A 26915-nucleotide genomic window follows, 5' to 3' on the forward strand; every position below is an offset into this window, starting at 1 on the left:
TTTTCTTACTTAACAACTTCTTAGTTATTTATTGTAAAAATTACATTTTTCTCATCTCTCCTGCTTCCATGCACACACATGCAGGACATATATGTGGAGGTCAAGGGACAGCTAATAGAAATCAGTTTTTTCTTTCCACATGTGGCTCCCTGGAATTAAACTCAGGTTGTCATTCTGGGCAGCCACTGTCTTTACCTCCTTTATTAAATTCTCATTCAGCTATCTAGTGTGGCCGTTCCCTACTGGTTACACTCTAAAGCAGTTTGTTTTCTCAGCCAGAGCCATCCCTGTAACGGGTTCTTTCTTTGGTAAATGGCACCAGAAGGCCTCTCTACAGACCCTGCCTTGCTCAAGCAAATATCTTGACACTATTCCTTATTTTTCTTTCCGTATGAGTGCTTTGCCCTCCTATTTGCACAGCATGGTGGTCTGAATGAGAATGACCTTCATGAACTCAAATAATCAAATACTTAGGACCCAGTTGGTGAAATGGTTTGGGAAAGATTAGAAGGTATAGCTTTTCGAGAGGAGGTATGTCTCTGGGGTGTATTAGTCAAGGTTCTCTAGAGTAATAGCATTTTAGAAAAATCTATTTATTGTCTATCTGTCTATCTATCTATCTATCTATCTATCTATCTATCTATCTATCTAGGTTTTAGATAGATATCTAATGATTTTCAGTCTGTGGTTCAGTTAATCCAACAATGGCTGGCAATGAATGGAAAGTCCAAGAATCTAGTAGTTGTTTAGTTCAGCTGGTCTTCAGTATATGCTAGAATCCTGAAGAAGTGGGCCTAATGCCAGTGGAGGAATGTATGTCCCAGCAAGGCAAGGTCAAGCAAACAAAGGGCAAAAACTTCTTCTGTGTCCTTATATAGGCTTCCAGTAGAAGGCAAGACCCAGATTCAATCTGGATTAAAGAGCTGGATTAAAGTCTCGTCTCTTTACCTCAGTGATTTGGATTAGTAGTAGATCTTCCCATGTCAAGTTAGGCAGAAATCCCTCAGAGATGAGGCATGTCCTCTGTTTTTGGATTATAGTTGATTCCAGATATAGTCAAGTTGACAATCAACGATAATCATCACACTGGGGGCAGACTTGTGCCATTTCTAGTGTGCTCTCTGCTATCTGCTTGTGGTTCAGGTTGTAAGCTCTCAGCTGCTGCCCCAGCCCATGCCTGCCTGTCTTCCGCCATGTTCCCTGCTGTGATGGTTCTCCCTCTGGAAAGCCCTAAATAAATCTCCCATAAGGTGTGGTAGTGACTGGAATGAGGACGGTCCTATAGAGGCTCATGTGTTTGGATGCATGGCCCCTAATTAGCAGAACTGTTTGGGAAGATTTAGGAGGTGTGGCCTTGTTAGAGAAGGCGTGTCATTGGGGTTGGGCTTTTAGGCTTCAAAAACCCATGACGGTCCCAGTCACTTTCTCTCTCTGCCTAAGATTATGGTGCACATCAACACCATACCTACCTGCCTGCCACCATGCCTTCTGCTATGATTATCATGCATTAGTCCTCGGAAAATACAAGCAAGGCCCCGATTAAACAGTTTCTCTTATAAGTGTCTCTGCTCAGCATGGTGCTTCATCATGGTGGTAGAAAAAGAACTGATACACACGATGAGTTCTTTGTGTTCATGGTGCACATTTTTTTCATATTGTTTTGAAAAGTTTCTCTCTCTCTCTCTCTCTCTCTCTCTCTCTCTCTCTCTCTCTCTCTCTCTCTCTCTCTGTGTGTGTGTGTGTGTGTAGGCATGTGGAGGCCAGAGGCTAAAACTCCCTGAGTGAGCTGGATTGGCTGGCCACCAGGTCCCAGGGATTTGTCTTCGCTTCCTCTACCCTGGGATACCAAGTATTCACCATCACAGATGGCTTTTTTTTTTTTTTTTAATGTGGGATCTGGGAATTAAAATCGTGTTCACATACTCCAACAAATTTACCCACTAAGGTATCTTCCTACCTTCCAATTTCCCCTTTCATCTAGGTAATGAACATTAATTTTTCAGTGTTGTAGAAATAGCACATTCCCACAGATGGTTTTCTGATCTCCCAGACCAGGTGTTCTCATGTTTCCACAGGTTATGAAAGCAGGCTGTTCATAGCCATTCATACACATTAATATACAGCCATTCAGATAGCCACACTGCTTCTGCCCTGATACCTAATACCCTTTCTGTTGTGATGGACACTCAAGTATCTACAAATTCTATTGATTTTGTTTCCCACATATATCTTCAGATTTATGTGTTGATTTCAGAACGCAGCAGCCTCTTCAGATTCACCAGAGCCCTCCTGGCTGGGAGTTACCTTTCAGACCAAAGCCTTCTTTGTTTGGATTCTTTTATGTTTCCTGACCTCAGAATCCCACGAAGGGATGGGAGGAGACTTAATGGGCAATAGAGCAATCAGAATGTATTACCTGGAGGTGAACTGGAGACCTAGCCATTACCAATCAACCCTTCCATTTTCAGACAGCCCTATAATGACACACGAGTCTCCTGAGTACCTGGGGCCAGGCTCCTCTGTGGAAATGTTGCCCTGAGCACCAGCACCTAACTGTTATGTTTCTCCCTGACCAGACCCACCAATGTGTGAGATTCTAGAGCTGGAGCTGGGCTGGAGCCATTGCATCCAAAGTGAGTGGGAAAACAAAACAAAACAAAATAAAACAAAAGCAAAATTAGTAGTTGAAAAATCAAGGAAAATTGTTTTAAAATTTGTCATTGCAAGCCAAGCCTTTAAGCCTAGGCAGAGGCAGGTGGTTCTCTGAGTTTGAAGCCAACTTGGTTTACAAAGTGAGTTCCAGGACATCTAGGATTCAGAGCTGCATATATATGCATATACATATATGTTATAAAATATATATGCATACATATGTATATCAAGTAAATATATATATATATATTTATAAATAATATATATATTATACATAAATAATGAAGAAATAGTCATTTAAGTAGAAAGTGGCTACAATGAGCACAGTGCATGGGAACAAATCAAGAAAGAAAACAAAAGTGAAAAACCCATCCTTGGTTTTGGTTACATTTCTAGTTCTTTCAGTTGCATTCACCTCACAAAGAAAGCAGACCAAAAACAACCCCAGGGACTTCTTTCATTTCTTTTTTTTTTTTTATCTTCTAGACAGATTTTGACCCAAGGTGGACATTTTCTCGGAGGATAAGATGCATTTTTCCTTCAGCTCAGAATTTTACCTTTTGGATTGTATTCCACACACGCTCCTTATCACTCTTGCTTCCTTCAAGGGTGTCCATGGCGTCCGCCATTAGCGACTGCAGCTGCGATACCGAGATAAAAATTATCAGCGTGGAATTCGCGCAGAAATAACTTCTCTAAATACACAGATTAAAACCTAATTAAAAAATCATTTGTATGCTGATGGTTTTATTACTCATATTCCCCACAATGAAGACGGCCACCTCGACTCTGCTCCAGTCATTACAGAGGACTGCTGCACACATAAGCTATTCAAACAGCGGAAAGAGTCCTGCTCGAAATTTGTAGGAAGCATATAGGTTTTAATGTAGTAAGTGCTGGTGTTTTGTTAAAAACAGATCTGGGCTGTAAAGAATGACGGCGGAAGTTAATTCTCTCAGGAAACGGCATGCAGTACAGGAATGTGTTCGAGCATTTTCTCCTGAGGCTAATGTATCATAATTCTAGGCATCATGAAAAAGCTCTCCAGAGGACAATACTCAAACTGCAATGCTTTATTGCCTCTTAAAACAATCTTGTTCATTTAAACTCTTTTACTATTGTTAACAGTTTGAAATAACTTTTTTTTTCTTTTGCTTTTTTTCTTTCTTTTGTTTTAAAAGTCCCTTCGAATCTTCACACTTTGCCTACAAAAAAGCCATTTGCTATATTGTAATAGAAGAGAATATGATGAGCGAGGGTGGCGGTGCGGACCTGTCATCCCCGGACTTGATTGGTGGAGGCAGGAGGATCGGGAGCGCAAGAGCAGCCTCAGGTAGCGGTGAGTTTGGTCAACCCGAGGCTTCCTCTCTGTTTGACTGAACCCCCAAAGAACAGTCATGGCAGGGGCGAGGCTGAGGCAGGAGGTAACCAAGTTCAAAGCTCCACTGAGCAAGAGAGTGGGAACAAGTCTCAGAATGGGTGGGCTGCCTCTGAGCACGTGATCTGAGTGTTTAGCCCTTGGTTGATCTCTCTGGTGCTGAAGAGCTTAATCACTTCGGCAGGGAGCAGAAGCCCTCAAAAGGCCTCTGTTGAACAGCCTCTGTTTTCACAGTGCCCTAGAAGGGCAGGGTGGGGCTTATTTCCTAGGGCTGACCCATCCTTGGAAACTGGGAAGTAAAACCTATGGCACAAAGTGATGAAGGACACAGACTGTTCAAAAGGTGTACGCACTCAGCTATTTGTCTGTGTGTCTATCATCTATCAATCTGTCCATCCATCTAGCGACCTACCATTCAGTCATTTGTCTGTCTTTCTTTCTACATTTTGGGAGTGTATAAAATATAACATTACCCCACGAAATACCATTTTATAAAGTGTAAACTACTGAAAAAAATCGTACACTTGGAAGGTATGTTGATGATGTTGGTTTTGAGCCCTTGGTACGTGGTTTGAAAACCAAGCATTTCTGGGGTAGGGAATCCTCACAGGTGTGAGGCTTTCTGCAGGGAAATCCTCTTCATTTTTTTCATTTAAGACTTGGGTGTGCTTTTTTAGAAGATAGGACTAGCATTTTCCTTTCTAAATTAGCATTTTCTTTGCTTTCTTTCTTTTTTTTCCTTAGAGGAGCCTTAGCCATCTAAGGCTGGCTATACCCTGCCCTTTGAAAGCAACACAACTGAGTGCCGCCTGGAAGGCAGGATGAACACAGCCCTTTAGAGGGTGCTCTGCACACCACCACAATGCATCAGACCGTGTTATCACTACTTCTGACTTATACATTCCTGGAAAAACAGGATTATTTCACTGGTTTCATCTTTAGTGTGCTTGGCATTATTACTGGGCTAGGGAGGTTGTTACACTCATGCTTACCCTGAAGACCAGTATTTATTTAATACACTTTAAAAAGTCTAGATAAATATTATAAATATTGGAAGCTCATTTCTTCGTTATATCTGTAAAAGCTCAAAGAGGGAGGGTTCCTTTAGTTATCTGAAAATTACAGGTAATCAGTTTGGGCTGTTCTCATCCTTGTGCTGTGAATTCAATTCAAGTCTATAATTAGTTTTAGCTACTCTCAATTAAAGCTTCAAAGTAGAGAGCCCTTCCCCGTGACACAGGAGGCTCTCCAGACCTCTCCTTGAATGGGCAGCACACTGTTCAATAATTACTTTTCAAATGAGGTGGTATGATTTCTAATATTAATTATGGTTATAATACACACATCTGTTTGAAGATTGTTTCTAAGCTATTCCTTTAAGTAGTTTTTGACTGGTCTGTATAAGAACAAAATTTCTAGTTTTCTGAATGTGTGTGTGTGTGTGTGTGTATGTATATATATAATTTTAATTGAAATGAAAGCTTTATATGTAATATGGATAATTATCCCTTTCCTATGTTTTTGCACATTACAAGGTTATTGCTAAATATACAAAAAGGAAGAAAGGGAAAGCGGTCACATAGATCCACACTGTTTTCATCTTCCGGTGTCTTCATTTGAATGCTGGGTGAGGACTGGCGCCTCCCTTCAGACCACAGTTATTACCACAAGCCTTTTCAGGCCCCATCAGTCTTCTGCTGGCTCAGGGCCTGTGAAAGCTTAAACAAAGAGAAACAAATACTTACCAATTCTGCCTCCTGTTGACTGATGTCCTGGAGATAAGGGACTGTGGCCAGCTCTGCCATTGCTTGATTGATCACCTGGGCCTGTTCCTTCACTCTCTGCAGCCGGCTGAGGAGGCTGGCGTAGTGCAGCTTCTCCATCACGCCTGAGCAGGCGTGGAAATCCCCCTGGTCTCACAGGACAAAGGAACGTTTCAGAACAAGAGCTCAGAACCAGCCCTCTCAGACTGAAGTCAAGTCAGGGTCAGGCAAAATACACTATCTTTTATCTCTCTATATATTATCTGTCTGTCTGCCTGTCTGTCTGTCCATCCCTGTCCTACTATCTATCTATCTATCTATCTATCTATCTATCTATCTGTCTGTCTGTCTTCTATCTACCTACCTACCTACTTATTGTTTATCTATACCACGTCTCACTGTGTAGCCCTGGCTGGCCCGAAACAGTCTACATTGCCCAGGCTGGCCTTGAATTCATAGAGATCCATCTCCTTCTCCCGGGATTCAAGGTGTGTACCATCCTACCAGGCTAATTTGCATCTTTTGAAAGCAACAGGATCTGGTACAAGCACACCTTTCTTTCTATCACCTGAGCCTCACTTGGGAATTGGTTCTAATGCTTCGTTTTAATTTGGCTCCCAAAAGCTGGCCTTCCAGACACTGAGGGTTCCTGCCCCAAGCTGACTTCCATTGGAAATAAAGAATTGCTGCACAGCCGATGGCTGGGCAGGGAGACAGAGGCAGGACTTTAGATTGTGCTGGTGAGGGACTGAGGGAGAGGAGGAGGGGAGCAGGAGGATCACCATGAGGAGGAGGGAGAGGGTCAGACTTAAGAGCTACAGGAGAGAAACCATCTAGGAATGTAGGTGGAAAGGGAGAGCAGCCTTATGGGCGCTGCCTAGAAGATAACAGGGCAGCAAGGATAAAATAGAGATTTAGAAAGTGCTAATCCAGGAATACCAGGGTGTGCGCTAGCTGCGGGGAGGTTTAGAAGTGCCCAGCCAGTGAGCTAGTCAAGGCATATCAAAATTAGCTGGTGCACGTGTGTGTGTGTGTGTGTGTGTGTGTGTGTGTGTGTCTTTCATTTGTGAATCCAGAGCTCTTAGATGGGTACAGTGCGACCTGCCAGGAGCCAAAGCAGTTTAACTAATTGACTGCTTGGAAATGGTCTCTACATTTTTCTCAAGAAGATGGCTCTCCGTGGAAGGTAGCTTGTAGCAGGCCTGTGGAGAAGGGTTTTCCAGTTGCCCCGAATGTAGTGATGTAGGCTCTTGATAGAAAATTTCCCCTAGGTTTTCCTAGTTGTCCTCTCACAGGCCTGTGACCTCCTGAAGGTGACTTTATTTACATTATTAAATCTTCATGTCTGCTAAGAGTTTGCCTGTTAGTTATCTCATGTGTGTCAATGATAGTGTTTACACAATTTGAGCAAACAGCCCTCCCTGCCTTACAGCTCTCCCGGGGGTGGGTGGGTGGGTTGTGCCCTGGCCAGTACTTGCACCACTTGCTTAAGCCCCTCCAACTACTGCTTCAATAACTGTCACAATCCATCTATTCAATTCATTGTAAAGTGCTCCCCCCTTTTGGATATCAGCATATGTCTGGTTTATTGAAAATGGGGCAACGTAGGATAGGGTGGCTCTCCTGTGCATGTGCTCCTGCCAGGCACAGAAAAGAAGTTGCCAACTTCTCTACAAAGTCAAACACAGATTGTAATGCTTGATGGGAAAGACAGAACTTGTAATAAAATCCCCAGGTTTCTCTTCACCAAAGAGACATGGCGGGGGGGGGGGGGGCGCAGCATATCGTGGTCAGAATTTAAAGCCTTGAGGCTTGCTGGCTGCTGAGGGTGTTGGGCAGCCACTGTGCTCAAGAGCGAAGCTGGTGACCCGGATCCTTCCCACAGGACTTCTGGGCCAACTACAGCAGAGTCTTTGGGTGTGTCTGCTAAGCAGACACTTAGCACTGCCCTTGCTTCCTTCAGCAAGTCCTTGGGTTTGCTGCACAGCCCTAGAAATAAGGATTAGATAGGCACCTGCCCACACATCCAGTCATCACCAGCAGGAGTTTAGATGACACCTTCTACTCTACTCTAGTGTCTGGTAGGGACTATCTTAGTTTGTGAATTTATATCAAATGACTCCCTGGAAGAAAACACAAGATTTCTTCCTAAAAGAAAATTTCCTCTAAAGAAGAAAACATTGTTACTGATCATCTGAACTTCAACTTGAGATTAGAAAGTGATGCTCTCAAGTGTCACCACAATGTTGTGACTGACAGCAAGGCCAAGAAAGTGTCACTCGCCTAGAATCTGGGCGTGGACGAAGGTTGGGCCTTCTTTTAGCTTGCTTTCTCAAGAGTCACCTGTGCCGTCCAAGTGACGCCTTCCGTTTCTAGCTATTATTTCTGATTAGTTATTTCTATGAAAATCTATCGACTTCTAGGAGTGATGATCCAGACGGTGGGTTTGAGGAACTTTGCCTGAACTGAAGAAACAGTGAGCTGTTTGCAACAGGGTCCCCGAACAATGGCGTTTTGTCAAGAGGAGGAAAGCAAGCCAGGAGGAACCATTTTTTTCTTTTCTTACTGAAGAACAATTGCTTCCTTTGTCCTCCTTGAAAGAAACAATGGGGCTCGCTGCTGTAGAGAACTGCTGTAGTGACTCAACTTCAGAGAACAGAATCGACTGCGGCATGCTCCGGGAGCGTAATCTATTAGTGTAATTTTCCAAAACATCAGGAAAATAAAAATAGTTGAAAGCAACAGTGCTTTGTTAGCCTGATTGCTGGGTGCATAACAAAGCAGGAAGTGCTCCGCATGAATGAGACCCCAGGGAAGTTACCTACATGTCTGCTAATAGTCGCCCACCCTTCCCTTCCCCACAACCAAACACAATTCTGGCTATCAGGAAGCCATAGATCAATGTCGCGTGCATGCAGGATGAGGGTTTTTGAAAGACTGAGTGGAAAAAGACGAACATCAATATCTGATGTCAGCAGGGGTGTTTTAATGTGGCTGCAGTAAGAAAAATCAAGGAAATAGTGGAAAATGAAAGAATTAGGGTAAGCATCTAGTCCTAGGGAAGGGCGTGAGCGCTCCCGGCAAGACTTTAGAAGCCATCAAATGGCTCCTTAGCTTCTGGAGAGAGGGTAATAAAGTGGCCAAGAGTGAAGCTAAAACCTCACCTGGGTGCAATGAAGGTTAGGCAAATAGCAAGTTCAAATGAAGGCTCTGGCAGAGAATCGCCTGGATTTAGCAGCAATTATGGATCAATGCTGAGCAAATACGTGTGCTGTCTAATCCCATGAGGGGCAGAGGCGAGCCTTTGGAGGGTATTTCCATTCGGCATAGCATATAGAAACGTTACTTGCAAACGGAGAGGGGATGGGAAGCTTATACTATTCTTCCCTTCAAACGTGCATATGCAAACAACTTTTAATGCTTTGTCTGGAAGAAATAAAACGTAGGATCAATGACTTACTAAAGCATGGTTAGTTAGGTCACTTTTTGGTAAGTCATCCTGTGAAGAAAGCTTCGTGTATGGCGAGAGATTTTATGATTGGACTTCTTAAGCATAGGGAATGCAGGGTAGATGGTTCAAGGCTGCCACCAGCCAGCGAGGCTAAGGGGCGGAAAGGCATCGCACCATACAGGGGAACCAAAGGCCTTAGGACTGGAGTCCTGAGAAAGGGGAATTAAGAGAAATAAAAGTGAGGGTTTGGCGTTCACATGGTAGCATTTTAGGTTAGAGCTTGTGAAAAATCAGAACATCTTTGTTTATCTATGCATTGTGTGCCTGGAAAAGCCATCCAAGGAGAAATGTAAACTAAGCCTGTGTCAGAGTAAAAGATCTCTCTGTCTGAAACACAGGAACCTCCTCCAGCTCAGGGAAGAGCCGCCATCTTTGTTGTCTACCAGCTTCATGCAAGAGGTTAAAATCCATGTTTCCTTGGAGTCTCTCTCTCTCTCTCTCTCTCTCTCTCTCTCTCACACACACACACACACACACACACACACACACACACACACACACACACATACTCTCAGAGCGTCGCACCCACAGAGGGTCACACAGGGACTTCTGTGCCCCAGCATTCAGCCCCCTTTTGTAACCAGGCTTCTCAGTCTGACTTCAGAATTGCTCAGATTAAGAAAATTTCTTAGTTATGCTCTGTGCAAGGATTTAGAGAAAAGATTCCAAATTTTGTAATGCTCACTTTATGATTAATATGTTTCTTTGAAGATATGTTATCCTATTTTTATATATTTATTTTGTGGAGAACAAAACATGTACCCTTTTATTTCCCTACAGGAGAGTTTAAAATTAAAGTAACTAGTGAATAATTTTGCAATGATATTATAACTTAGTGTTATTATATTGTTATGATTTAGTGCACTGTCATGTTAACTTTTTCCCTAAATAAAGATGCTGGATATATATACATCCCATTTATAGATATGTTAATATTTAATATGTCTACAGAAAGTATCATGAGAATTCTTGGCATTGTCTAAGTATTATTTAAGTATCACATATTTATCATCATTTATGTGACAATGTAAGTGTGATAATGCTTAAAAAATTACATAACTGGTTCTGGTTATAGCATTATGTCAAAGATTAATGTTGTCTTTTGGGTCTCCTGCATCCTAATGAATGCTAAAGCTGTAATGAAGCCACTTACATTAAGGGACATTGTCTAAGTGAGCTAAGAAAACCTCTGAGCATATATGACAGAAAGCATCCTTCTTACCTTCTTAGCAATTGCGATTGGATATAAAAAGAGAGAGATGGCTGTCTATCTATCTATCTATCTATCTATCTATCTATCTACCTACCTACCTACCTACCTACCTACCTATCCATCTTTCTAATAGAAGCCTTACTGGACATGCAAAGCCATGTCTGAATCACTGTATTAAGAATGGCTGACGAATAAATGCAAGGTTCTTCAGGGTAGATATGCTGCCCAGGCGTCAGTCACTGTCTTAAGGGGGTAATGGCTTGGGTGCTGGGGCCTTTACACTGAGACATGTGCCAAGCTAACAGCTCGCGGTCAGTCTGTGGTCCTGGAGGCCGCAGGCTGTGGGCAGCAGATCTGCTTCATGGCTGGAGAGGACGCAAGTCTTGCCAGTGAGTGTTGAGCTGAGCAAGTCAGTGACGGAAGGATAAGGACTGAAGACCTATGGGACTCTAGTGCTGCTCCCATATTAGAAGAAAAATTAGTGTACCCAAGATGTACAAGGAAAAAGGAAGATCCATGAAACAACCCTTTTGTCAAACAAAACCCAAACCAGCATGAATAGTTAAAGTTTCCACGTCCCCGAATGCTTAATAAAGTGCTTGTACACCCCGGCCAAATGGTTGCTTTCCCCAGAGTCATAAACTAGGGCAAATGCAGGGACAGCACAGTGTATACTGCTTCAAAGCATATGAATGTGATATATGGATAGATGAAATGGCACCTTTAAGGACTGCTTGTTAATGGTGGTGGGCAGGAGCACTTTCTAGGAACCAACTCCCTATTTGCTGCATTACGTTTCCTCTGTAGCCAGCTTCACTCGGTCCTGCTTTATGGAGCTGTGTCTGGGCAGCCACAGGACCTGAAAGCCAGCGTTTGGGAGCCTACACAGTGAAGCCAATACCTGTTGTCTCAGAGCATCTTTACCCTCGCTCACTTCCATTGAGATAGTCTTCCTGAAGTGTTATTTCCGACAGAAGCAAATGCAGGGAGTTGATATCATTTATAACTACATGAGACAGAGAGAATAAGACTTCTGGCATCTACTAATTCTGAGATTGATTAGATATTAAAAAAAAAAACCCTCATAATTTTGGTTGGTAGCCAATATTTTCAGCTCCATAAAGACACTTTTATAAAAATTTCCAAGAGGTCAGGATACACTTGGGGACGTGAGAAGGGAAGCAGTGATGGACCCTGAAAAAATGCCTAGCACTTAGAAAGGCCCAGCCTGCACTCAGACCATGTGATTCAAGCCAGCAGCAAGCACGCCACCAGTTTCTAAACGAGGTAAAGGCAGGCGTTGAACCAGAAGTTTAGAGCACAGACAAACCCCTTCTACAGCACACAACGCCCACGCCACCAGAGCAGCCATGCATCGAGGAGATCAACCAATGCTCACATGATGATTCTTGGTGGTAGTGAAGACTTTAATACCCAATGGTGACAGTGAAGATGTGTGTGTGTGTGTGTGTGTGTGTGTGTGTGTGTGTGTGTATGTGTGTGTATGTGTAAGGGATCATGATAAAGGGTAAACTGTAGAAGACCCAAAATTTGTTGTATTGCTAATGAGCCTGCTGTGGATAAACTGGTTGTGTCACTGTCTAGTTCATATGTTCAACCTCAAGTGTCAATGGGAATGTGTATGGAGATGAAGCCTGTGTACAAGGTAATTAGGGTAAGTTGAGGTTATTTGGGTAGGGCCCTGTCCTGGTTAATTTTAATTATCAACTTGGCACAACCAAGACTCACCCAGGAGGAAAAAGAGTCTCAATTGAGTTGTTGTCTAGATCAGATTGGCCTGTGCTCATATCTGTGAGAATTATCTTAAGTGTTGATCGACATGAGGACTTTGTTGTTAGAGTCATACCAGAACTGGTAGTCCTGGGGATGTATGTGAAAGAGACATAGAGGCAGAGAGGCAGAGACAGAGAGAGAGCGACAGACAGACAGAGAGACAGAGAGAGACAGAGATAGCATGAGTCCCAGAGAAGATCAGCTGGCAGCCTGCTTGCCAGTCTTTGTGTCAATTTCTGCCTGAAGGTTCCTAGCTTGTGTTCCTTCCCTGCTTCCCTCAGTGATGGACTGTTAACTAAAAACATAAGGCAAAATAAGCCCTTTCTGCCCCAAATAAGTTGCGTTTCGTCCCGGTGTTAATCACAGCAACAGAAAGCAAAGCAGAACAGGCTGCAGTGGAGGAGGGGTGGCTTTGTGAGAAGAGATACCGAGCTTGTGGTCTGTCTGTCTCTCCGAGCTGCATGGGGATGCGGCTTTATGAGCATCCTGAGTAGCTAGCTCTCTTACCAGAATCACGCTAGGCTGCCATCTTGATAAGACTGTGGCAAGTATCTATCATTGAATACACTGGATCTATGGCATTTTGGCATGTATTTGCTGGGATCCTACTGCTCGCGGGGTGGGGGGGGGTTCCCCAAATTGGTTTGCGTGAGGGGATCTGCATGTAGCTTCTGGGAACACGCCCCCAGTTCATTCTGATTGGTAAGTAAGGATGCCGGTAGACAATAGCTAGGGAGGAGAGCCAGGTGGGATTTAGGATTCCCAGGCTTGGGAGGAAGGAAGAGGAGACTCTCCTGGTGGAGAACAGTATAGGACTGAGAGGCGGAGCCACCATGCAAAGGGGCCTGGAGAGCGCAGCCCAGAGGGCTTCTCACGTGGGTCAGGAGCAGCCAAGATGGAACATAGAAATTAGTCAGTAGTGATCGGAATTATCTTTGGGAGGTAGATTCTAGCGGCATGGAGGCTGGGCAGGGGCCCAGCTACTACACTGCTTAAAGGCGTACTGAAATAAAAAGGCTGTGTGTGCCTTCCATTTGGGAATGTAAACCACTGAGGTGGGCAGCAAGCTCCTGCCGGGAGGTTTCAATATAATACTACTACATTTAGTATAATACTACTACACTGGCACAAGAGCCTGAACAAAGATGGATTCCTCACCAGCAGATATAGGTGGGGAGGTAACGGAGTGGAAGACAGGTATAGAGAGAAGGGGGTTTGCAGTGCTAGGTCCGCTGACACTGCAATTCTTTATTTGCAATTTATACAATTACAAATCATGCAAATAGATTCGACACTTTAGAGCTTCCCTAGAATGCTTAGTGATGTTATTGAGCAAGTAATTGCCGAACAGATGTCAAGTAGCTGCTCATGACGACCCCCTTGGTTCTCCTCCTGTGAACATCGAATCAAATGTAATACAGAAGCCACAAGAAGAAGATTCTTTAAAATTTCCAACTAAAGGCTTTTAGAAAAATATTAAAGGAGGAGAAACCTGTCGCCTTCATAGTGTTAATGAGGAGGTCTCTTTATGTATTCTCAGTTGAAGAGCATACGGTTTGTAGAAAGGCAGCAAGGAGCCCGGGCCGTGCTTAGGATGTATGGGGACACGGGACCCAGGGAAGAGCACACCATTTGTCTGTAATGCCACATGCAGCTCAGCAGCAGTGTTCAGAGTGGCATCCTGGAGGTGACTGGGTGTGCAGGCACGAGTTGGTGACACCGAGTCCCTCGGGAGACAGTGCTGTGCAACGGTTTGGTAAATGAGGAAGAACACAGTGCTCGCTAACATTCTGTTATTGATTTAAAACAGAAAAAGAAAAGAAGACTCCGTGGCAGCCTCGAATTAGATGGCCGGGAGGCATGGAGAAGAAAAACTTGACAAGGAGACATTTGTCTGGCAAACACTCAGGGCCCCAGTGTGACACTGGAACATGTGTAGGACTGGAAACGGGATGGACTCACTAGCTAACATGTATTTGGTTTTGTAAATGCGATCTTTCTGTGCACCCTTCTACAAAAACAAACCAAAACAAACAAAGGGAAGCAAAAAACGTTCACAATGTTTGCTTCTTCTGCTTTTTAACACTCCTAGGAATCTCTGATGCTAACACATGGGACAGAAGCAAAGGCCTCCTCAGATACCCACGTTCAGTTGTGTGCTTCGGATAAAGTCCAGGATGGGCAGGATTCGCTTCCCCACTGTCTCCATGTGTCTCACGGTATCTTCTCTGGTCAGCGGAGAGAAGGGAGTTTTATGTTCTAGAAATTGTAACAATAAAATTTTATATTTTTTTCAGAATTCCATTTCAGAATGCTTCCTTTAGTGAGCTATAAACAGATATCTCAATATTAACAGATATTAAATCTTTAGTATGGACACTAGCCCCATCCCTAGCCTGGATGTGTGACAGTAAAAGATCTCTGAGGAGAACAGCAGAGGGGCCGTAACCCCTCTGAAACCCCATCAGAAACTGACATTTATTCATTTTCTTGATTGAGAGATCTGAGAGTCAACCTGTGATAATTCACACATCTATGCAGAATATGTTTGTCTTCAATATGAAGTATGTAATAAACACATGTGTTCCTTGTCTTGCTCGGCTCAGGTATTGTTCAAGTGTGCAGATGCCACTGACTCTGAATGTGGCCTGAGGCTGAGGGAAACCTCAGAGGGTTCTGCAGCCGACAAAACACAAATTCTTAATTATGTTCTCACAGCACAAGGAATCAGTTCAATCTGGTCATGAATTCAGCTGGCAGTTTGATATTTCTGTTCTATGTAAGCATTTTCTTGAAAATTGGAACCAGAATTATTTAACACCATCAAATTATGTGCTCTTGAGGAGATTTAAGCTCTTTTCCAATTATGTGAGAGGATTGTAGCGCTCCATTTTTAATGCTCCAGTAGACAGTCCATGTGACCTGGAATTGTCATTGCTACATGCTTTTGTTTTGATTTCATGTGCTAGTCATGTTGACAAACTGTTTCATATTTGCTAATTAATGATGAAAGTCTATATCCTTTGTTTTTCCCCCAGTGTGTGTGTATATGCATACATGTATGTATGTGTGACTGCTTTTTGTTTGCTTGTGTGTGTAGCTGTGTATGTATGTGTGTGTGTGTGTGTGTGTGTGTGTATGCAAAAACACACATGGAGGCCCAAGGGTCATGGCAGGACTCATCCTTCCTTGCTCTTCCATCCTATTGATTGGGCAGGCTCTCTCAATCAAACCCAGAGCTTGCTGATTCGGCTGGTCTAGGGAGCCAACTTCCCTGGTGATCTCAATTCTTCCTTCCACGAGAAGAATTACACTAAGCTCATCCCGCCTTCCTGTGAGATTCTGGGAATTAGAACTTTGGTTCTCATGCTTGAGGGCAAGCGCTTTAACTGATGAGTCCTTTAGGCCTGAAAGCCTGTTGCCTTTTCAATGACTATGGCAGTCAGTGGTATCTGGGGTGGAATGCTAGGAATGGGTTGGTAAGCGCTCTATGTGCAATGTATTCCTGGAGGAAAGTTCCCCTGAAATAAGAATCCCATGTGTTTTTTAATCAACCTACAAAAAAATTAGAAAGATTGGCAGTGACTTATAACTAAACTTTTTGATTTTTGGTCATTTAGGCCCTCCTGTAAATTGGACATTGTGGCCGGTGACCCCATTTTGAAAGGTAGTCGTATAGGCTTGTCCCCATCACCTGTGTAGGTGGGAAGCTTCCTATTTGACACTTTTTCCAAAAATTTCCCATCTTCTTTGTTTTTGAACCCAAGTGTCAACAGATACTGTTGTGGAGGAAAACATGACCAGTCGGCTGTCTGCGGCAGGACATGGAGTCCTTGGGTATCTGAAAAACAGCAGAGACAGGAGGGAGACGGTTGGTTACAGGTTTATCATTTTCATGTCCCTCTTCCAGTTTAGGAATTGTAACTGCAAATTATCATTTGGAAAAATGATAAGTATAGACATTCAAGGTGCAAAGTAAAATTATGTGCATCAAAAGTACAAGTGGCTAATATGTAAAATTTTATTCTCTTATTTGTGTTCTCCTTAGTGATATAAATACACACAGAACACAGTAATAAGCTGTGAGCAGATTATACAGTCATCTTTCACCATTCACAATAAAAGATATTCAGGATCAGCTCATAGTAAGGATTATTTTTCTCTGTGTGATTTTGTATGCTAGCTGATGACTAAGGAAATAGTATTATATAAAACAAATTAGAGAAATAACGGCGTGAGAGTTACAATAAATGCTGCTGGGAAAACTGGCTATCGACATGTACAAAAACACAACTTGATTTACCATCTTCCATGCTATGCAAAACATGGTTCAAAATGCATCATAGACAATGTAAGACTTAAAACTTACTGAGCAGGGGTGATGCTTGCCTTTAATCCCAGCACTTGGGAGGTAGAGGCAGGCGGATCTCTGAGTTTGAGGCCAGCCTGGTCTACAGAATAATCCAGGGCTACTCTGTGAGACCCTGTCTTAAGGGAAAAGGAAGGGGGCAGAGACACTTGGAACTCAGGGACTGCAAAAACAGGAGAAACACTTCAAGAATAGACACAATTAAGAACTGTCTGTGGAGAACTCCAATGGCACAGGATGGAACCTTCAAACTGACCAATGAGATGGTATGAGATGATAAGATTTTTACAAAGCAAAGCAAACAAGTGTAGAGACAGCCCAGAGAAAGGGAAAGCTCTTTCTTGAGTATTCATCAGACAGACAGTATTAATATGCAGGACATTTGAGAAACTGCAAAAATTAAACACAAATGCCCAGCCTCAAATTTTCCAGAACAGACTATTCTCAAAGGGAGAAACTCAAAAGACCAATAAATGCTCGGAAAATTTGAAACATACATAGCTCTTGGAGAAACGTGAATTGAAACTATTTGAGACATTATCTTAACCGAGTCATTGTGACCACCATTAAGAAAGGGGCAACAGTGAATGCTGGCAAGGATGTAAAGGAAGAGGAAAGCTTACTCGCTACTAGCGATAATGTAAGTTGTCACAATCACCATGGAAAATGGCACGGGGGTTTCTAAAACTGTTAAAACCATATGACCTAGCAATTTCATTCTTGGGTGTATCCTCAAAGGCTCTAACCAGCAGCATACCACAAAGATCCTTGAGCATCCATGTGTACTGCTACACTGTTTATAGTAGCTAAGAAATAGAACCAACCTAGATGTCCATCAACAGATGAACTGAAAAAGAAAATATGGCCTGTGTACACAGTGTGTCTGTGTGTGTGTGTGTGTACATTATGAAACTAGAGAGAAGACCAACAATGGGGGAAGAGAGGATTACAGAGTACATGTGATATAAACTTGGGAGGCCGTCTGTTAGTGAAGAGGAAAGGGTCTAGCAAGCTGGGATCACACAGCAAGAGAGAAAAACAAAGAACAAGAGATGAGTTTGGCTGAGAGAGCGGAGGGTAGGATGTGAGAGAGGAGATGGGGAGGGATAAATAAAATAAGCACCGATAACAAAAGGCAGAAGGGATATATGAAAACACATTGCTTTAGAATCTAACTTAAACCACAGCTACTTGAGGAAAACCCAGACATGACTGCGGCATTGACTGTAGCAATTAGACTTGGAAGTAATCTAAGTGTCGGGAGCACAGTGCTAAAACAAACTCAGGTCTTCGTGAGGGCAAGATCCGCTGTTAGAGCAGCTGTTCGCAGAAGATGACTTGCCAGCAGCGTTTTGTGTGATGTATGGACATTGTCTTTATGGGTGATGATGTCACTTCTCACCCTCAGGAGTCAGGAAGTGGAGGGACCTTTCTGGGAGCTAACTTGTTGTAGAGAGCCCTGGGCTTGTAGTCTGATACCCCTAGGAAGGGCTGCAGATGAGGAGTTGCCAGGTGAACCTTCTCCCCACCTACTTTTCAAATAAAGGCTTGAGCCAATGATTGGGCAGGAGGAAGGGGGAGGAGCTCAGAGTTTGGGGGAGGACTACAGAAGATCTACGGGGGGAGGGGGGGAGGAGCTACGGAGAACGGGGAGGAGCTACGGAGGAGGGATGGAGAGGCTGCAGAGAGAGAGAGAGAGAGAGAGAGAGAGAGAGAGAGAGAGAGAGAGAAGCTTGTGGCCTGGAGAAACTGCAAGTTATATGGGACAATATAGATGGGAATAGAGTAGTGCAGTGGGAGATCTGCCCAATCTGGGCTTCTAGCTTGTATTGTTACTGATTGAGTTGAGATTTCTTTTACCGGGAATTGGGTTGGAAAAATATAGCAACACTAACTAGCCAAGGACAGCAGCTTGCGTGTAGCAGCATGGTGTCATGCCCACAGATGGCCCACCATGGAGACTCTGGCCACTGCGCTAGGTGTCAGATTGGGTGATCCTGTGCTACTTTGGGGGGAATGAAGGTCATCCTCGACCAGATTGGCCCTACTCATCTTCGCTCTACCGTAAAGACGCTCCTCAGCTGGTGATGGGTGAGCAGCGAGGCTGGGTATGCTCACTGCTGAGCCCCGCTGGGAAGGGGAAGGGACAGTATCAATCCCTAATGTCATGGAATTGCGATTCTGTTAAAGATCAGATGGTTCCGTTCCTGCTTAATGTCTTTACTGGTACTGTTTTTCTAAAAAAATGATAGGCATGGTGCATCCTAGCTGCACGTGCACAGCCCTCCACAGCCCCCGAGCTCCTGTTCAGCTGACTGCTGAGAAGTCACTTTTTATTTAGGCAGGGTCTTCTCCAGAGTCAACACTGATTTGGAACTCAGAATCCTCCTGCCCCAGCCCTGGTCCTGCTGGGATTATGAGGGCCGCATCACACTGGGCTCTGACGCTTAAAGCTTTGGAAACTTGAACCTGGATCGTTCTCTTATCCCTGGAATCCTTCTGTGTTAGCTGAGCAGAGCCTCTCCATGGAGACCCCCCTTCCAAATTATAGTATGTGAAAACTGCAGTGAGTGATTGGCAACCTATCCAGCATATGTATTACATAGTTTAATAGGCTCTGATTCCTCCATTAGCTCAATACCACAGAACTCAGAACAAAGACATACTGAGCATATTTTAGTCTTTCTTGGGTGGATGATTGGAGTCTGAACGAAGACTGACAGTTGCCTGATTTTTTCTGTGTTACATGCTTTATTAAGATTCTCCTTTTGCTCAACACACATGGGGGATAAGGTATGTCTTCTGGCTAACGTGGCAAATGATGAAACTGGATCTTCAAGAGATTACAGGTGAGGGTGGAGGAAATGGCTCGGTTGGTTTAGTGTTTGCTATGGAAGCAGGAGAACCACAGGGTTCAAGTCTCAGCATCCAGATATGATATGACTGAATGAATAAAATAAATAAATAAATAAATAAATAAATAAATAAATAAATAAATAAATAAAGCCATGTAGCCAGTAGCATGTGCTTACAATCAGTGCTAGGTCATCAGAGAGAAAGACAGCTCCTTGGGCTTGATGGCCATCCATCCATTCAATAGGTGATCTATGGGTTCAGTGAGAGATCTTATCTCAAAAACTTAGGTGGGCAGTAATTTAGAAAGACATTTGATGTCACTCTCTGGCCTCTACTGCATGGGTATTTCTACAACCCTCAAATAAATGCACTTAGACTAAAAATCAATCTTCAAAAGACTCATGGCAGAGAGTCACAGACATCCCAGGCAGCCAGGATGGCTGTCTACCACTTGAGTGTGCGTGGGGAGTAGAGCCACCACATCTAATGGCAATGGTGATACCTGGGCTTTGTGCAGAGGAAATTGCAGAAGTGTTTTGGTAGAGCTATTGCCCAAACAAGGTAGACATGTGATGACCTGATAAGCAGAAACAGGGAGACCCGGAGGTCTTCCTTGCCTGGAATATTTGTTAAATAAGAGACCTGTGTTACTATGGGACATGCTTAGATAGTCTAGAAAAATTAATGTTAGCTCCACAGTCAACTTCACAACAAGCTAACGTTTAAGTGTGTTTCAGCTCTTTTAGGTCCTGTATACATCTCGTCCAATGTGTATTTGATTAATTATTAACTTCCAGGTAAAATTTGAAATTGTGATTAGACCTATGATATGTACTGTTAACTTTAGAAAGGATTGTACATGATTGCTTTTCCTTTTGCTTACCCTTCCACTGTACTCTGTGAAGACCTATCCTGGCGGGTAGTCTATGACTCCACGTGAAAACACACTTTCAAAATGTTGAAGCTCCTATAATATTAATTAGTGTGCAAATTCCCTCAACTTTGTGCATAAGCTTCTGTGTCTGAAATTTTAGTGCTTCCGATGGGTAAGAAAGTTAATGAGATTATATTGTCCTTTGGTAGAACTGATTTCAAAAAAATGTCCCTTTTGTTCCTGTCCTGTTAAGGAACACTTGGCAGGAAGAGGAATGTTTAGTGCATCCCTTTACAGTTTATCACCACTAGAGATGAAATTTATTATTAAAATTTGCAGGTATGACATGGCTTTAAGTTTGACCATTAGGAAAGTAGATTCTTAAAAGAAAATACTACCAAAGACCATGGAGATTATATTTCTTACAAAATCATATCTTTCAATTCTTTTTTCCTACCAGATGAAAGTAGGAAAAAGTGCTTAGCAAAAGAGGTTTAAACAGTTGTTCATTAACTGGAAGGATAGTGTATGAGGGAAAGCTAGTATCATGGAATCAGCTGTTGAATATATTGAAGCTCTCTGAACACTATTTCTGCTGCTTCTGTCTTAAAATCGTGTTTCTGGTATTTTTGTCCATTTCTCCTTTGTGTTTTTACATACTGTGATGGTTAGTGCCAGTTGTTGACTTGAAAGAGTCTAGAGTCACCTGAGAGACAGGTGAGCCTCTGGGTGTGTCTCTGGGGGGCTATTTTGTGTTATTTGGATGAGATAGCCAGCCTGCTGTGGTGATCACCATTTCCTCACTGGGATCCTGGCCCGTGTAAGTAGGCAAAGGGAACAGAACAGCACTAGGTGCATTCATTGCTCTCTGCTTCCTGGATGTGCATGTCATGTGACCAGCTGCTTCAAGTTCCTGGTGCCCAGACCTCCTGTCCCTAAAGTGTGAGCTAGACTAAATGCTTTCTCCTTTAAGCTACTTTGTCAGGGTATTTCACATAGTGACAGGCAAAGAAAGTGTGCTGGTTATTATTTATTTATTTATTTATTTATTTATTTATTTATTTATTTATTTATTTTTACTGACTTGACACAAGCTAGAGTCAACTGAGAAGAGGGAACTTCAGTTGAGAAGACATCTCCATCAGGATGACCTGTAAGCAGTTCCGCAGGCCATTTTCCTGATTGGTTGTTGAAGTGGGAGGGCTCGGAGCATTGTGAGTGGTGGGACTCCTAGCTAGGTGGTCCTGGTCTATGTAAGAAGGAAAGCAGGCTGAATAAGCCATGAGGTCAGTCTAGTGAGCAGTATTCCTCCATGGTCTCTGGGTCATTCAGTTCCTGCCTTGGGTTCCTGTCTTGGCTACCCTCAATGATGGACTGTGACCTCTCAGCCAGATAAACCCCTTCCCTCCCTAAGTTGCTTGTCATGTGCTTATCATCGTGGTAGGAACCAAACTAGGAGACCAAGACACTAATACTGATCTTCCTTCTCCAGGGATTCCCAAAGCTCGCTGTGACTCAGTGACATCCTCTTCACACACACACACACACACACACACACACACCCTCGGGGGATTTCTCTAGTCTGTAGATTTTCCTGTTCATTCTAACTAAAATATGGATGGTGAGGGTTACAGTCGCATCCTATGCCTTTCACATTTTAACACATATTTCCTAGTGCCTGCCAGGTTATTGCTGTCTGCTCATTTCAAAAATCGACCTCAAATGGAGCAAATCTGTTCCCATAGTTGATGTCTTTCTCTTCACAGTTTCTTGTCTCCCTGATGCTTCCCAGTGTGATGAGGATGACCACTGCTCAATAATTTTTTTCTGGCTTAAAATTCAACCTAGGCCATTGTTGCCTTCCCCTTTCTTGAGTCCTTGAAGCGTATGGCACTTCCTTCATATGCTAATTGAAGGTGCTGGCCGCGCACCATTCTCCTTCCATGTCTTCCAGCCATGGTCATTCTGCTCAGATTTTTCGTTACATAAAATCTGGATCACAGCAGCACTGTTACATGTGGATACAGTTCCTCCCGACCACACCACCAGTGTTGTATCTTCCCTTAGGAGCGACGGTGCTTCCTTCTCAGACATTCAAGACTCCCAGCTAAGTTACCATTAGCGCCATGTCACAGAAATGGTGGAAATGTTTCTACTTTAAACACATAGATGAGTTGGATGCGGTGGTGCCTACCCGGGTTCCCATACTCAGGAGTCACACATTGGTGAATGTCAACTTTGAGGGTGATGTCAGAAGACCCAGTCTCCAACAACTTCAAGCAAGCATCAGGCAAGTATGTATCATCTCATAATTTCTTTCGGGGGTTTCATGTTTTTATTTTTGGTATCGATCTGCCAAAATCTGTCAATTGGGCAGATCTCTGTATATCGCACGAACCTGTGTCTACCCTGCTTCTGAACGTCTGTTTATGTCCCAAGAGCACACAGTGTTTTGCTCCACTTTCCATTTTGCAGTTGTGTCTAACTTGTCTCACTTTGTCTGGAAGGTTTCCCTGATGGTGTCTCCTCCAGACTCTCAGAACGAGATCCCCCCTCTTAACTTCAGGGATTCTGCTGTGTTGTGAGGGTGCTTCTTAACTAACCAACAGATCCTAATAACATGGAAGCTCATATTTTCAGGTTATATTCATATCCCAAGAACCTTGTGGGTACTTCAATAGAATCTAGAAATTTCCCCAAATTCCAAATTTTGAATGATGCAAATGAGAACAAATCTCTGCTGCTTCTGAGATACGACATATTTTCTGTCACTAACTGTAGTGGTGGACTGGCTTGCATTTTAACTCAAGCTCAAATGGGTCAAGGTTTAATCTTACAAAGGGCTACCCACTGCTCAGACACCAGAATCACCATGGCAGGTTTGATGGGGTTGAGACAATGGTTTTGCAGCCATTAATTACTATATTAATTACTTTACTGTTGCTGGGACAGAATCCACTGCAAAAGTAATTCAGAGGAGGAACAGGTTTCTTCAGCTTTATAGTCCCAGAAACAAAGAGTCCATTATGGAGGGGAAGGCTGGGTGGCAGAAACACAGAGACCCACTGTAGGGAGTGAGGGATTCATGTGACCATATTTCGTCCCACACAGGAAAGGGTTGGGGTAGGACTTGGCTGTAGAGTGACAATGTCTGCTTCAGTGACATATTTCCTCCTGCAAGATTCCATCTCTTAAAGGTTTTGCAATCTCTGCAAATGGCGCCACCAACTCTAGGAGAGAGTGTCATTCAAATCACACTTGAGACTGAACCCTGGACACTGCCCGTTCTTCAGGGAATTTTCAAGCATTATGGGCATCTGGTCACCGAAGATGGTGCTTCGAGAAGGTCTGACAGCAAGGAAAAGCATCCAGAGAAACGTGAAATATTGATCATGGGATAGCAGACTCATCTATATGTCAGGGATGGTTGTATTTGTTGAACACTCTCTGGCAGTAAAGTATGAACTATAAAGTATGAACTATCATCAGTGTGCTCTGTTAGACACCTAATCATAACTATGGCTGACAGACCATGAGGGAACACTTCAAATATTTTTTTCCTTTAAAAATTACATTTATTTATTTGTGTGCACACACAGACATATGCACCCACATGAAGTCACACACATGTACACACATGGGTACACACACACAAACACACACACACACACGCTTAGAGGAATTAGTTTTCTTTCTCTACTATGTGAGTTCCATTCCGGCTCTAGCGACAGACCTCAGCTCCTCAGTCTTGACGGCAAGTATCTTTACCTGCTGACTCATCTTAACAGCCCTTGCCTCACTGTTTAAAAGCAATAAAAAATTCACAGGGATTTAAAATCTCCGAGAGGAACATGCAGATCTGTCTGCATCTCATCATCACACTTCTCCACGTTTCCTTCCTTCCTCTGCTTTCTGGAGTCTGTCATCTCCCTGCCTTTTGTCCATAACAAAATGTTCTGACATTTTGGGTTAGAGCAAAATCTCATTTCTAAAGGTCCCGATTGTTCAGTGAGAGATGGGGCCCTATGAGTTTTATATGACTCCTTTTTACTGATCAGTTTCAGAGTTTAGGTTCTGCCGTGCTCCGGAAAGGCGACACTTCGTCATTACCACTTTCCTAGTTGATTCTGAGTTTTACCTTGTACTCTTTTGAATGCCAGTGCTTCTAGCTTGGAATTTTTCCACAAATCCACATCAGCAAGAAAGTAGCAAAAGGCAGCAACTTTTCAGCTAAGTTGTCTTCATTGCCCTCCATCGTAAGTAATACAAAGTCTTCTCCTTTTAAAGACACAGATGATCTGGGTGTGCATGTCTGTGTAGGCCCTGCATTCTGGATGCTGGGCAGGTAGACTGCAAATTTGAGGCAAGGTTGGGTTATTTAGTGAGACTCAGTCTTCCCAAACCCCAAGCAAGCAAACACCCCACATAGATGGTATACTTTGAGTTTTGCATTTGATGTATGAGCCAGCCATATGAATAATGGATTGTTGCATAATAAATTGTATTTTCCCTTGGGCCATTATAATTACAGAGTTACACATGCAAGAAGAAAAAAATTGGCTTCCATTCCCAAGAATCCTCATTTTCACTTCAGGCTCTGGTCTACTTCTCTGAGACCAATTTGGTATATTTAAGTTTCCTTTCATAGCTTGTATAAAATTTAGAAAGATAAGTAACCCCACAGGAATTTTATATACATTTCATTTCTGTTTTGCTCAGAGTCCTTGTTGGTTGCAAAATTTTCTTTAGTCAGCTATGTTGGGTCTTTGGGATTCATTACATTGAAGTCACTCAAATCTGAGGCGATGCAAGAGTTAAAAGGACACAGCTCTTCCCTTCAATATTTGCCAGAACAGTACGGGAGCAGCAGCACCGTGCGAAAACACTGCTTAAGGGTTGGCATGGCCATTGCTTGATTGAGGAGTTGGCATGTATTTGATCCTTCCTTCCTTCCTTCTTTCCTTCCTTCTTTCCTTCCTTCCTTCCTTCCTTCCTTCCTTCCTTCCTTCCTTCCTTCCTTCCTTCCTTCCTTTCCTTCCTTTCCTTTCTTTCCTTCCTCCTCTTTGTCTTTCTTTAAAAACCAAACCCAAAACCTTTGAAAAATGTGTTCAATGGTTCTCCTCCTCTGAAAGTGAGCCCCTGAGCGGAAGAGGGTCCGCAGTTAAGAGAACCTGCCTGTTTTGCAGAGGACCAGACCTTAGTTCTCAGCAAAGACATTAGGAAGCTCACAACTGCTTTCCAGTAAGAAGGGATCTGAACCCTGTTCTGGGTACCCGCAAGCACACACTTGCACAGGCATACACATGGTCACACATGCATACACATAAGTAAAAAGATTTTTAAAAATGTTCTTTGAGGCAGGGTCTCAGCATGTAGCCTTAGGTAGCCTGAAATCCAGACTGTCCACATGCTTCTGCCTCCACAGTACAGGGATTAAAGGATTTGTAAGGGTGGGACCAATTGAACTTATGTCAATGTGCTACATTGTGTTGACTAAACAGTTCCTTGTTTAGCCATGTAGTTTGTGAATGAGCTACTCACGTTCCTTTGCATGGTGCAATTTCACATCACAGAACATACTTGAACATTGAACTATTGTGTCTAGGACCTTGTACTTGAGGGAGGATGCTGGGCAGAATACAAGGTACAGCTTTAGAATAAAGTTGACCATGGAGACAGAGCAGCAGAGATGCGGAGCTGTTGAGTCAAGTTGTGTTTGAAGCAGACATTTCAGTGCTGTGGATTCACCTGTTCTGCACCCTGCTCGCTCTCTGAAAGCATACATGTTGCAGTTGTATGCACTGAATTTTAGCATCTGAAAGGGTCCTTATACAGGATTATAAGTTCAATCCATCTATAAATAATTCAGAATCTTTATAATGCTAGAGTTGACATGTAAGATACAAACAAATATGCCAAATTCAATTTCTGGGGAGAGTATTTCCTTTATATGTTCCCCTCACAGGAGGAGTGGGGGGGATAAGTTAATATCTTATATCAAGTACAAATAACAAAATCGAGCACATCTTGATGGTGCCAATATTGATCCCAGTAGTGATATAAAACTAGGTGGCTGTGATGAAAAGTGACATGGTGCTCCTGACACTTCCCTTCTGCATGTGTGTTCCAAGTAATTGGAAGAGGATGCTCAGACAGACAGACAGTCACAGGCTCGCACTCATCACCACAGTATACATCATAACCAAGAGCTGGGAAGAACCCGCCTTAAAACGACCAGCGATGCACAAAGGAGATGCAGTATATACACACATATACAGTGAAGTCATGCATACAAGGAAAGTGACATCTAGTGTGTGACAACATGAATGAACCTTGGAGACATCATGCAAGGTCATGTGATGTGAAATAAGCTGGGTACAGATGGGTAAGAGATCCCTTAATTCTGCCTAGTACCTTAGACAAGTCACATTCACAGAGACACAGGGGAAGGATATGGCAGAAGGCAGGAGGAGCTGTTGCTTAATCCATATAGAGTTCCAGTTGG

The 26915-nt window shown here is 43.2% G+C and overlaps 1 protein-coding gene across 1 annotated transcript in view; it reads right to left on the reverse strand.

Moving 5' to 3' along the window:
* Positions 1-26915, reverse strand: part of Spata16 (spermatogenesis associated 16) — a 273026-nt gene that overhangs the window by 38929 nt on the left and 207182 nt on the right. Inside the window, exons 6-9 of the mRNA XM_052178788.1 lie at positions 16006-16152; positions 14458-14570; positions 5776-5940; positions 3210-3293 (exon numbers count right to left, since the gene is read on the reverse strand). Of these exons, the coding sequence (XP_052034748.1) occupies positions 3210-3293; positions 5776-5940; positions 14458-14570; positions 16006-16152 (509 nt within the window). The remainder of the gene's footprint in view (positions 1-3209; positions 3294-5775; positions 5941-14457; positions 14571-16005; positions 16153-26915) is intronic.

The sequence above is a fragment of the Apodemus sylvaticus genome, chromosome 4, assembly GCF_947179515.1.
Source record: "Apodemus sylvaticus chromosome 4, mApoSyl1.1, whole genome shotgun sequence".
In the NCBI taxonomy this organism is placed as follows: domain Eukaryota; kingdom Metazoa; phylum Chordata; class Mammalia; order Rodentia; family Muridae; genus Apodemus; species Apodemus sylvaticus.